Source organism: Manis pentadactyla, chromosome 16, assembly GCF_030020395.1.
Source record: "Manis pentadactyla isolate mManPen7 chromosome 16, mManPen7.hap1, whole genome shotgun sequence".
NCBI classification, from domain to species: domain Eukaryota; kingdom Metazoa; phylum Chordata; class Mammalia; order Pholidota; family Manidae; genus Manis; species Manis pentadactyla.
This window is the reverse complement of record NC_080034.1, coordinates 49,495,360-49,508,831: the sequence shown is the minus strand read 5'-3', so window position 1 is coordinate 49,508,831 and position 13,472 is coordinate 49,495,360. Positions and strand designations below refer to the sequence as shown.

Here is a 13,472-nt window from a genome sequence, read left to right as displayed (position 1 = left end):
GGTTACACTAATTAAAGTGAGAGATGGCAGTTGCTTTTCAGAGCACTAACAGTGGGAAGGAGAAATGCTTGGATTCTTGCCTGTTTTCAAGCGCAGAGCTGACAGGACATATTGATGGATTAAATGTAGGATTAAACCTCCAGCTGAAAGGTTAGAATTATCATTTAGCAAATTTAAGATGACAATGAGAGAAGCTTCTTTTATAATGTCAGAAATTGTTTGGGGCCTGCTCAAGTTGGAAGTGGATATTAACAGACTACCAGGTAGAGAAGTCAAATGATAGCTGAGTGTCTTGAGTCTGTAGTTCAAGTGAAATCTCTGGGTAGATTATTAATTTCTATATTACTGTGTAGACAGTATCTCCACAGCAAGGAAACACCAGTTCAAAAGAATCAGACAGATTTGTATTCTCAAGGTCCATCTTTTCAGAGAGATCAGGAGCTGGTGCAGCTAAGGGAAGAGAAAAAACAGCTTTAGATATAAGGCTTTCAAGTTGGGTTCCACAAATAGACTTCAAGAGGCCTGAGAACTCCCCGGAATTGCCCCACAAGGGGGAATGAGGATGTATCTGAAGCTGAGAGGTTCGGTGGGGCCCCTTCTTTTCTGCAGCGGGGTCGTGAGACACAGGTGAGCAGAAGCAAACAGCTGCTTACAAGCAGTAAAGGGGTTTCTCCCAGTTCATTTCTCTCTGACTGATTTCAGTTCAAAGGTATTTTGCCCCGGGATTTTTCCCCGGGGTTACACTGAAACTGAACCAAAGGCTTGACTGGATTGTCCTCAGAGTGAGACAGGGACCATGGGTTTACACAGGGTAGGGTGAGGGCCTCTGGAAAAAACAAAGCAGAATAATCCATTGTGGGATTTGCTTTAGCCTGCTGGGGGGCCCAGCTTGTTTTTCTGACTTTACCCAGTTGCTGCTTTTCTTCCTTCAGCCCTAAACAAATTATTTGCAACCTGGGCAATGTAGCAAGCAAGCCCAAAACAATGTAGTAAAAACAGGAAGGATTCCATCTTGAAAATAAGATGCAATTTAAAACCCAATTAGTTAAAAAGTAAGTTTCTAACAAACAGACAATAACTCAGCCCAGTTTGGGAGCAAAGCAGGCAGCCTTGAGTGATATGCTCCCAGACCAGGAAGCTGCTATCCTTCCTGGGAGGAAATCAGAGCAATAAAATTCTTGTAAATAACCAGGAACACTAATAAGAAACTTAGTGTTTTTTCAAAGATAAACATTTTGGAACCACTTAGCAGGTGTACATTCCTAGCCCTTTGTCTCTCAACTGCCTATAAAACCCCTAGACAATGCACCACCCCTGGACTCTCTTGTCCCCTCCAGGCCTGAGCCAGGACCTGTCCTCTCGCTCTCTAAAAAAAGCCTCTGCCTTGCTCTCTCCTACCTTGAGTGTTTGCAAATTTCATTCTTCGGCTCCGCGAACAAGAACTCCGGCATCAAGAGCAAGCCAGGTTATGTAAAACATTACAAGGATAATAAGGATTTTTTTAAAATGTGAACTATTAGAAGGGAGTTTGGTCTTAATGAGTATATGGCAGGATTTTTTTAGTGTATAAATAATTTGGGGTGAAATATCTGGATACCATACATTTTGAGAATGCTGCCATGTCTACTTACCGTTTAGGTGACAATTATATAATTAAATAACAGCCTTCCTAACTTTTCACAATAGGAAGTCAAATTTACTAGTCTCTGCTTAATCCTTAGCTCTCCCTTAGAGTGCCGTTATTTTTCCTCAGTGCCTTTTACAAGAGACGGTTAGTCAACAAGGAAGAGCAGCCACGCAAACGCCACCGGAGACGAGGGGCGCGCGGCGGCCCGGGGATCCCTCCATTCTGCTAGTGAAGTCGCACCCGTTCCAAGGCACCCCCTTCCGTCGCTGGGTGCGGGCTTTCTTCCCCGTCTTTCCGCCATTTTGAGCAGAGAAACGGGCAGAGGGAGGCTTGCCTTGTTCTTTCCCATAGCTGAACCCTAATTCTCCTTAGCATTCTAGAAACCCGGCATACACGACTTTGAAGAACTCGTAAACTAGGTAAAAATGCCACGTGAACCTCTTCACTGCCACCGTAAACAAAATATGCACGTTTGTACTTACAACGCTGTACTTACCCACCCCAGTAGGAATGCCGCATCAAGCTTTTAATGCTGGACTTCCAAAATACAGGACCTAAACTAGATTGTGCTTAAGTGTTGTGCATTTAGGGGTTGTCTTAATGTTACATATGCCGGAACATGCTAGCTCTTTTACAGAAACATGTGGGCGGCCCTGAAAAGGGCCTTTTGTTTAAGAGTAAAAGGTTACAGAGAATGGTAGACCTAGCCGCCGAAACCGTAGAGGGTGCGGCCCTGGCGCTTGAGCGCGTAGACCACGTCCATTGCCGTGACCGTCTTGCGCTTGGCGTGCTCGGTGTAGGTGACGGCGTCCCGGATCACGTTCTCCAGGAACACCTTCAGCACCCCGCGGGTCTCCTCGTAGATGAGTCCGGAGATGCGCTTGACCCCTCCGCGCCGGGCAAGGCGACGGATGGCGGGCTTGGTAATGCCCTGGATGTTGTCCCGCAGCACCTTGCGGTGGCGTTTAGCGCCGCCTTTACCCAGGCCCTTCCCGCCCTTGCCCCGACCTGACATGACAAGAACTGAAGCTTCTAACAACGAACACACAAAGGCAACTTATTATATGTGCAGATATCGGACCTATTTGAAAACTGAAAACGCGCGAGCGGAAACGACCGTTTCGCCCTCTGACTCCGCCTTTTCTATCCCAATTCTGGAGGATGTCACGGACGCCCGCCCGTAGGAGGAGCTTGCCCTCCGTGGGTGTTTTTCCGAGCTGCACATCCTGCGTTCCCAGATAGGAATTTTCAGCCCTTTTTAACTATATCAGACTAAAGAAATTAACTTTTCACATTATGTTTTGTTGCTTGGGACTCTGGGACGATTGCACTGGAGCCTTGGCATACGCGACTGGCTGGAACCCATGGTTTACAGTGCTGCCACACTTCTTCCTGCGGCGCAACCCCTTCTAACTGAAATCCCCTTCCGGAGGAGTTTAAAGAGCTGCAAGACTACATCCGCTCCATCACCAAGCCAAGGGAAATCTGACCAAAGAGTTTTCTTTCTAAAGGCAAATACATGGGGTTAGTGATTCCGTAGTAGAATTCTCGCCTGCCACGCAGAAGCCCGATTCTTTGCTCCTCTTTCCTTTTCCTTCCATTGAACTTTGTAATCGTCATTTAAATAGCTGGCCACCCCTCATTTCTGCTCCCCGTTACTTAACAGTAAGTTGATGTTTACTCCTCTCCTAGTTTTGTTTTCTCTTTGATTCGCGTAGCGACATTATTCCAAAGAGAATCGGCATTTCGCGACAAAGTATTGAAATAAATTAGCAAGCTCCTGTACTCTTCCTGGGAGTCGAAACAACTCAGAACAAAGTTAAGAGAAATTTTAGAAATCCCACTACTGCGGAGCAGAGTGGCGCAGCGGAAGCGTGCTGGGCCCATAACCCAGAGGTCGATGGATCGAAACCATCCTCTGCTAGCCCGCTATTTTTCCCTTTTCCCCTTACATACTCAGTTAAAATACTATACTTCATTTCCACAATAAAAAAGAGAAATCAAACTAGAACCAGGGTTTTATGTTTCTGCTTTCTGAAAATAAACGTGAAGCTGTTTACATTCACTACAGCTAGCCAACGTCATTCATGGACCCTGAATCATCATTAACCAAAATAACTTCTCATAATAAGCTAGTTTTCTGGTTGCCAAAGTGAGCGTGCTATTGTTGCCACCAGTTACCATGACAGTTCTCTTCGCCCTATGAAGCCAGGGAAATGCTGAAATAAGCTGAAGGAAGGGGTGGAAGCTGAGGTAAGGAGTTTTATTTCTTCTATACATGATTCAGAAAGCAATATTTGTTAGGTAGTTGAAGCATGAGGTTATGGCAGTAGACCAGAAATCTGCTATGCCATTGCCAAGCAGATTCTTTGCAACTACTAGAGTCTTAGTCTATGGAGTAAATAAGTAGCAGTCTGAGACAGAGTGCAGTTTTGGTGGCCACGATTGAACTCTAACCTGAGAAAACAACTTTACTTGTAAATGTGTCTTTACCCTCTACCTTCCTTTACAGTCTCTAACAACTATTCTCTTTGCTCATTTTTTAAAGTATATGTGTGCACTGTTTCAGATTCTCCTCTCCCAGAAAGGATTCCTATTTCAGATACGTCAGATACTGTGCTAGGCATTAAGAAAAGGCATTAAGTAGCCTACTTAAACAAGTAAGTTTGTATAGTACAATAAAATATTTCCTTAAGATTATACACAGTGCAATGGGAACAAGGGAAAATGATAGTAGCCCCGTGACCACCCACTAGTTGAGTGATTCTCTAGAAGAACTCACATGACTCAACACATACTCAAGATTTATTACAAAAAAGCAAAAGTGCAATAAGAAAAAAAAATACACAAGCAAAGACTAGAGAAGGCTTTCTTGTCCTCCATCTTCAGGGATGACATAGACACCCTTTCTCTCCAGCTGTGAACTGCAGGAATGTGTGAGTTGTGCTTGCCCAGCCAAGTCCTCCTGAGTATTAAACCCCAAAGTTCTTAAAGGTAGCTAGTCACATACCTACCACATAACCAGCCGTAGGGTGGACCCCAAACCAGACACCAGATACACATCATGTGTATTCATGTTTCTTTTCAATATGCTGACAACCTGGTTCATAGTGAGCCACTCCTTCAGATGTAACATCGTTGCCTGGTAACTGAACATTCCAGTATTTTAATTCTCAGTTTGACCAAAGGTCATCACCATGGCTACAGAGATACGTGAAAACTGAGTGAAATAGATTTTCTGCGTTAACTTTGCCCTGGCAATGGTCTAATTCAGGAAAAGTGGCAGATTTTGAGCCAAAACTTGAATGACTAAGAGCTTACCAGGCAACCAAGAAGAGGATTATAGGCAGAAGAAACAAATAGAAGGAGGAATAACAGTTAAGAGTTTCTAGGGAACCTCAAAAAAAAAATCTGTGTGACACAACAGGGAGGCAAGGGAAACTGTAGAAGGAGGATTTGGAGAGAAAAGAAAAGTGGCTGTATTTCTGATCACCTGCTATTCCCCTTGTTGGTGAAGGAGGGATCCTCCACCCTAAATAAGACGTGGCTGAACACATGACACTCAACATTGGACAGATGAAACTGGTAGCAGTTTACTAGTCACACACATTCACAGCATAGAAGAGGAAGGCATGCACACCAGGCAGGGTCATGTAAGGGTTGCACTCCTGAGCAGAATGAACCAGCAGGGGTTGTGGGAGATAAATTTATAGTAATCAGAGGGTAGGGTGACCCCTGTTCCCTCCAGGTGAAATAAATTAGCTTCTTATTTAGATCTTATTTTTCTATGGGCAAAAAGGAAACCAGGACCAATTTTGGTCAAAATTTGATCAAAGGAGTAAATTCTCTCATCAGAAAAAAAATCTCTGAGGTTTTCAAGTTTGTGGCCTGGTCCTTGACTTTTTCTGTTTGTTTTTGTTTGGGTTTTGGTTTGTTTTTACTATAAACTATGCATCAATGTCTTTTATAATGTATGCTTCTTTTTAAATTATTTCTTCAGTCTCTCCATATACAGGCAAGAATAACGGTACTGTATAATATATTGGAACTTGCAAACTTGGTCATTGCCTAGAGAAGAGAAAATTATTCCTAAAGCTTGATAAACCAGCAGGGTCAATTTTTCTGCCGTCTCCAAGAAAATGGAGGTGAACATGATAGATTGTCCCTTTGTGAACCTTCATTCACCACCACTCCATAAGCCATCTTCAGGTCCAGATCAACTATGTTTCTTATCACAATCATTAAATGCCCAAGGCTTTCATCATCATCTTTTGCTACAGATATCTGGGATGTATGTTTCTTGGTTATCACCAGAAAACATGTTGATGCTTAAGGGAAAACGTCATGGAAAGCAGAATACACCATCAATCCCAAAGATCGTTTTTCCACCACACTGGGTGCCTGAGCCCTGATGACCCTCTGCCTTCCCCACCTCCCTCCTGTGCCTCCTGGGGAGGAGGGAAGAACCTGGAGAGCAAACAGAGCTTGACTGGTTAATTTTGGGGAAAGTCATTTCTCTTCTAAAATGGGAGAGGAGATGGGAAGTTAGGGAGTATATATATCACCTTAATTTGACTACTCCATACTGGTTATCTCTACCTATACGTTTATTGCACAACTTAAGCTCCACGTGTCCAAATAGAACTTCTAATCCTAACCCCCACACACACAGTCTACCCCAGAATGCTCCTCCTGCTTTCTTCAGTGGTCCCCATTTCAGTAAAAGAAAACTTTTATTGTTATAGCAAAAGATCTTGGAGGTGTATATGACCTATTAGTCCCCATTTTTCAGTAAAAGAAACTTTTGTTGTTATAGCAAAAAATCTTGGAGGTGTATATGACTCATTTCTCTCTCATACACTCAAACCAATCAGTAAATTCTTCAAAACATTCAGAATCCAGCCCCTTCCACCAACACTACCCATGATGGTTTAGCCACCATCTTCCTACTTCCAGGAAGAAAGAGAGACAGCAAGTCAATATTCAGATTTTATGGGACAGAAAAGTCTTTTTTGTTAAATAGTCATGTATTAAGGATGATTACAAAATTTTAAAAAATATGAACATGAGAAATTCAACACATTGTGTTTTTTTTAGCTTCTATTTTCCACATGTTATTCTGTGGACAGGGAAAGAAAGACTATGTAGAAGGCCCCATTTCTGTGCTCCAGAGGCTGCTAATTTATAGTCAAGAAAAGCCAAGACCTATCACAAATGAGCCAGGGAGAACCAGTGCTCCCAGGGTCTGGGATTTAAGAAAATTAAGGAAATGCTAAGGAAATGCCTGATGTGTAGAAATGCTGATGATCTTCAAACAAGAGGCATGTGGTCAGAGATTTACTGACAAACTTGAAAGAAGTCACCCAAATTTAACTTGCAATGTATCTCACATTATTGGGCCAAGCACTCTACAGAATATTATAAATTCTATAAATATCTTCTCCATAGAGTGATTTTATTGCAACATGTTTTTATGGTGATTCATCTATTAACTGTAAGTATTGTTAACAGTCAAAATTTTTGTAGCCCTACTGTAGTGTTTTTTTATTTAGTAATATGTGGAAGCCTCAAATAATAGTAATGACCCTGGACCTCCCTAGACCCCTGAGAAAAGCCAAAAAAAGCATTCTCTTCAAACAGAGACATACTGTGAAATCGCTGTAATATCACATTATACAATCAGAGAAAGTACCAGAAGGGCATGGGAAGGGGAAAACTGTTATGCTTGGGGACCTGATGATATCCATGCAGGATGGCGAGAAAGACAATCGTGCAGGTGCTGCCTGTAGTACGACTGCCTTGCTGGTGCCCTTTCCGTGCTAACTGTCCAGGCAGACATCCCAGTTGTCTGCAGTGTGAAAATGGTGAATGTGGGTAAGTATTAATAGGAAGAACCTCTAAGTTGATTATAAAAAAATATCCCTCAATGCAGACAATATGCAATATTGCTATAAACTCCAGGTTTTCTGCTCTGGAGTCATAAATGAATTTTCTCTCTCTAGAGTACCTATGAACTACAAGAATGAAACAATTGTCAACCTGTACCCTTCATAAATCCTGGCCGGGTTCTGTGACTCCAGATTACCCAGATAATCTAGTTCCATTTTTTCCAATGACAAAAAGCATGGGAGGCACGCGCGGGTCATTGCTTTTTTTTTTTTTTGGTATCGTTAAGGTACAATTACTTGAACAACATTATGGTTACTAGACTCCCCCTATTATCAAGTCCCCCCACATACCCCATAACAGTCACTGTCCTTCAGTGTAGTAAGATGCTATAGAATCATTACTTGTCTTCTCTGTATATACTGCCTTTTCCGTGTCCTTTCCCCCCACAACATTATGTCTGCTAATCTTAATGCCCCTTTTTCCCCCCTTATCCCTCCCTTCCCACCTATCCTCCACAGTCCCCTTCCCTTTGGTAACTGTTACTCCATTATTGGGTTCTGTGAGTCTGCTGGTGTTTTGTTCCTTCAGTTTTTTCTTTGTTCTTACACTCCACAGATGAGTGAAATCATTTGGTACTTGTCTTTCTCCACCTGGCTTATTTCACTGAGCATAATACCCTCTAGCTCCATCCATGTTGTTCCAAACGGTAGGATTTGTTTTCTTCTATTGGCTGAATAATATTCCATTCTGTATATGTACCACATCTCCTTTATCCATTCATCTACTGATGGACACTTAGGTTGCTTCCATCTCTTGGCTATTGTAAATAGTGCTACAATAAACATAAGGGTGCATATCTTTTTCAAATTGGGCTCCTGCATTCTTGGGGTAAATTCCTAGAAGTGGAATTCCTGGGTCAAATGGTATTTGTATTTTGAGTTTTTTGAGGAACCTCCATACTGCTTTCCATAATGGTTGAACTAGTTCACATTCCCACCAGCAGTGTAGAAGGGTACCCCTTTCTCCACATCCTCACCAACATTTGTTGTTGTTTGTCTTTTAGATGGTGGCCATCCTAACTGGTGTGAGGTGATATCTCACTGTGGTTTTAATTTGCATTTCTCTGATGATTAGCGATGTGGAGCATGTTTTCATGTCCCTGTTGGCCATCTGAATTTCTTCTTTGGAGAAGTGTCTGTTCAGCTCCTATGCCCATTTTTTAATTGGCTTACTTGCTTTCTGTTTGTGGAGGTGTGTGAGCTCTTTATATAATTTGGATGTCCACCCCTTATTGGATATGTCACTTATGAATATATTCTCCCATATATACTTTTTGTTCTACTGATGGTATCCTTTGCTGTACAGAAGCTTTTTAGTTTGATATAGTCCCCACCTGTTCATTTTTGGTTTTGTTTCCCTTGCCTGGAGAGATATGTTCATGAAGAAGTTGCTCATGTTTATGTCCAAGAGATTTTTGACTATGTTTTTTTCTAAGAGTTTTATGGTTTCATGACTTACATTCAGGTCTTTGATCCATTTTGAGTTTACTTTTGTGTATGGGGTTAGACAATAATCCAGTTTCATTCTCTTACATGTAACTGTCCAGTTTTGCCAACACCAGTTGTTGAAGAGGCTGTCATTTCCCCATTGTATATCTATGGCTCTTTTATCGTATATTAATTGACCATATATGCTTGGGGTTTTATCTGGGCTCTCTATTCTGTTCCACTGGTCTATGGGTCTGTTCTTGTGCCAGTACCAAATTGTCTTGATTATTTGATTATTGTGGCTTTGTAGTAGAGCTTGAAGTCAGGGAGCGTAATTCACCCTGCTTTATTATTCCTACTCAGGATTGCTTTGGGTATTTGGGGTCTTTTGTCCTTCCATATGAATTTTAGAACTATTTGCTCTAGTTCATTGAAGAATGCTGTTGGTATTTTGATAGGGATTGCATTGAATCTGTAGATTGCTTTAGGCAGAATGGCCACTTTGACAATATTAATTCTTCCTAGCCAAGAGCATGGGATGAATTTCCATTTATTAGTGTCCTCTTTAATTTCTCTTAAGAGTGTCTTGTAGTTTTCAGGGTATAGGTTTTTCACTTCCTTGGTTTGGTTTATTCCTAGGTATTTAATTCTTTATGATGCAATTGTGAATGGAATTGTTTTCCTGATTTCTCTTTCTGCTAGTTCATCGTTAGTGTATAGGAATGCAACAGATTTCTGTGTATTAATTTTGTATCCCACAACTTTTGGGTCATTGCTTTTTATCAGCATCATGTGACTCACAGGACTCTGAACTCTGCGGAAAGCCCATAATTTTTAAGTCATGTGGCCAAGGGGCACTACAGGGTTGGTGTGGTCTAATGGATAAGGCATCTGACTTCACATCAGAAGATTAAGGATTTGAGTCTTTCTGTGGTTAAGCTCTTATTGTTTGTATCAAAATTGCCATATTTCACGAGGAGGAGTGGTCCCTGTTATCTATTTTCCAAACCCATTTCTTCCTGCTCTACTTTCAAGAAGTCATTCTCTGAAGTCTTGGGAGAACTGGTGTCAGGGGTGAAGGTAGGATGAGTTAAAATTGAAATAAGGCCATTCAATAATCTGGGGGCTTCCAAGCTCTCCCCATATTTGAGTTTTAGGCACCTGAGTTTCGTTCTCACACGCTCTGCTTCTCCTGGGCCTCCTGAAAAAGAGAATTCAGATCTGTAAATTGAGCTCTCTGAAACTGCTGAGTCTCAGAGTAATGCCAGGTCCCCGGAGACTAGCCCAGTGGGAAACCTGTTGCTTGTCCCTCCCCCTGGTTTGGCCCAGGTCCACAGTCTCTTCACTTTTCCCTTCTAGTCTGAGTCCGTGAGTCCTTAGAATTTCGGGCTGCTGTGGGAGTCTGTTACTGTTTTTCACTTTTCCCTTCCGTTTCCATCTTAACTTCCCTTTTTCCTTTCATTTTTCTTGTCATCAAAGGATAAGAGCAGCTCATATTCAAACCTAACTTGCAGAACAGAAACATTAAGGCCATTAAAAGAGCCCAGCTGTTTAGACTGTGTATGCAAACAAGACAGCTGTGAAAAATATACAAAAACACATTTTTGCGCCTAAATTGCTGAATTTAATAATAATTTAGAATGAAGAAAAAGTAATTTCCAATTGCTGACTTCATGGAGAAACATGGTGTTTGATTCCAGATCGGATCATCATTTCAGATCGGGAGGAGGCCATAAGTGTTTTTGCTAAATCAAAGCAATGATTAAATTGCAATGATTACATTAAATTGAAACAAGGTAATGATTACCTCTTCCTTCCCCCAGCCTCTTTCTTAGATCTCCTATCTGACTGATTTTCTCTAATCATCTGTAGAACTCAAATTGAACGAAAACGCTGGGGTCCAGGTGTTGATTCCCAGACACAGAAATTTCTCAGACTAAAAAAATTGCAATGTCCTAATTTTGTGTAAAGCCATTCCTTGCTTCTTTCCTCACAAAATTTACCATTTATGCTCAGTATCCTTTCATAAACCAGAGAAAATATATAACCTCAAAAGAAGAGATTATAACCTTTTAAAATAAATACAGTTAAGAAATACTTACATTGCTTGAATATTTCTGGTTTCCCAAGAACATGCAAAAAGCTTACTTTTCCCTCCTTGACCAGTATTTAATCTCTAGACTAGAAAATGAATCAAACTTTCTTTGGATGCCCACACCTCCCAGACATTCAGTGAATGTGGAAACTGTGATCCAAGAAGATAAAAATGTTCCTGACAAATACTTTCCCTCTTTCTTCTTTTTTCTTCTCTTTCTCCTGTGTTAACAGCAGAGATACTGAAAGGAGCAGGCAGCCCTTCCAGATCGGGAAGTGCCAAAGAGAAGAAAATTGAAAAAGGACAATCTGTTGACATCCGGAACATACATGATCATTAGAGTTTAAGGACTTGTCCCCAAATCTAGTGAATAAAAATATATGCACCTTCTCATAGATGTATAAGCCTTATTGCTTTGAGAAGTGGATGCAGGAAAAGATAACAAAAACCTCTTTAGAGACAGATGAAAAGAACAGAAATAAAAAAGATTCCTGAGTATAAATTATAAACACTAGGAACTGGGCCCTGCCAGACAAAGAACAGATTCATAAATTTAATAAATGTCTGTGGAGCACCTCTCCTTCCCAGCCACTATTCTAAGCACTAGGATTCTAAGACATAGGGTCTAAGATTCTAGGATCACAGTAAACAAGGTACACATGTCCTTAAGACATTTTGGGGAGGTGAGGAGGGTGCAAAATAGAAAACAAAAGAAGAATAAGTAGATTATATAATGTATAAGTAAATTATATTATACATTAGAGTAAATAGGTTAAAAAATGTAAGGATTTTTATTATGACCTGGAAGGAGCAAAGACTGTTTCAATCAGCTATTGCTCTATAATAAAAAATCACAAATACTTAGAAGTGTATAAATAACAACAAGCATTTATTACTTAAACATCTGAAGGCAACTGATCTAAGCCAAGCTTACCTAAAGGCTGTACTTTTGTTACGGAAAATACTGAAAAAAAACCTGGACTGGATCACTGAAGGAAAAACCAAGCGGCACTAGGAGGTCTTGGAGTGTTGGAGCTTTATTTCACACCGGCAGACTCAGAGGAGAGTAATCTCCTAAAAAGTCTGAGCCCCTAACAAAGGCAAAGGGAGCAATATATATCTTTCTGCTTCCTTATCTTTAACATTCCTACGTGCACAGCAATCGAGCAGGCAAGGGGGAGTGAGTTTAGGGAGTAAGTGCTGGCAGAGGAGGGAGAGAAGGGGAAAAGGAAGTTAAGGGAGTTTCTGTTGTGTTTGCTAAGAAGAGCAACAGAAGGGAGCCACCTGGACTAGACTGCTGTCCTTGGAAATTGCTGTCCCTGTAAATTTTTCCTTATCATAACTACATGCAAGGAAACCTCCCTACCAAAACTCTGTGTTAAACATTAAACTCTAGAGTCATTCTTCTGTGAGATCTTTGAACTGATGCCGGGGTTCTTGTTTGCGGAGTCGAAGAATGAATTTAGCAAACAGTCAAGGGAGGAGAGCCAGGGAGACTTTTATTGAGAGATGCAGTGAGAGGACAGACAGAGCTCCTGGCGTGAGCCAGGAGGGTCAAGAGAGCCCGTAGCGTGCATTGTCTAGGGGATTTATAGGTAGTTGAGAGACAAAGAGCTAGGGCTGTAGATCCATCAGACGGTCTCTAAATGTTTATTTTTAGAGAGACACTAAGTTTCTTATCAGTTTTCCGGTCTATTTTGCTGAGGTAACATAAGAAATGTACTGCTTTGATCCTTTCTCAGAGTAGCAGTTTCTTGGTTTGAGAGTATATCAGTCAAGGCTGCTTGTCTTGCTTTCAAGGTGAGCTGAGTTACTGACTTGATTAGGGGCTGGAGGAGAAAAAGCAGCATCTGGGTAAAGTTAAAGATAAACTGGGCCTTTTAGCAGGCTAAAGTAAATTTTACAATAGCCTTATTTAATTGACACAAACAGGACATGGGCTATATTGAGGTATTTTCTTATCTGGGAGATGTTCAGACATTCCAGGCTGTTACTTCTGGCTTTTTAGTTTTAACTAATCTTTATTGAAAAAAGCTTATATTCTTAGTTTGATATTTTATTTAAGAGAATTAATATGACTTTGTCTTTGCTTAATTGTTTAATATGTAGTTTTGGTAGGGGTCTTTTTCTGGAGGCCCTCACCCTACTCTGACTACACCCATGGTCCCTGTCTCAATGTGGTATATATTAACGCCTCTTAGAAATGGTCATCACCTCTCTAGGAAGCCCAAGTGGGAGACTGGTGAAGGGGTGGGAGTGATTAATTTAGATCAAACTGAGACAGGGGCCGTGGTGTAGTCAGAGTAGGGTAAGGGCCTCCGGAAAAAGCAAGGCAGGATATTTACAGTCAGAACAATGTAAGGACATGCAAGGA

At 41.2% G+C, this 13,472-nt stretch overlaps 1 protein-coding gene and 1 non-coding gene across 2 annotated transcripts; one reads left to right on the top strand and one right to left on the bottom strand.

The window, feature by feature from the left end:
* Positions 1-2,271: 2,271 nt before the first annotated feature.
* LOC118912138 (histone H4) lies at positions 2,272-2,669 on the bottom strand. Its single transcript, XM_036884969.2, has one exon. It carries the CDS (start codon positions 2,640-2,642, stop codon positions 2,331-2,333), a length of 312 nt encoding a protein of 103 aa, XP_036740864.1. The 5' UTR covers positions 2,643-2,669; the 3' UTR covers positions 2,272-2,330.
* Positions 2,670-3,479: 810 nt separating this feature from the next.
* Positions 3,480-3,551, top strand: TRNAM-CAU (transfer RNA methionine (anticodon CAU)). The gene has a single exon. It is a non-coding gene; the product is annotated as a tRNA-Met (tRNA).
* Positions 3,552-13,472: the final 9,921 nt, after the last annotated feature.

What these genes read in the sequence shown, in the direction of transcription:
- LOC118912138 (XM_036884969.2), bottom strand. Translation starts at nt 2,642, where the DNA reads ATGTCAGGTCGGGGCAAGGGCGGGAAGGGCCTGGGTAAAGGCGGCGCT.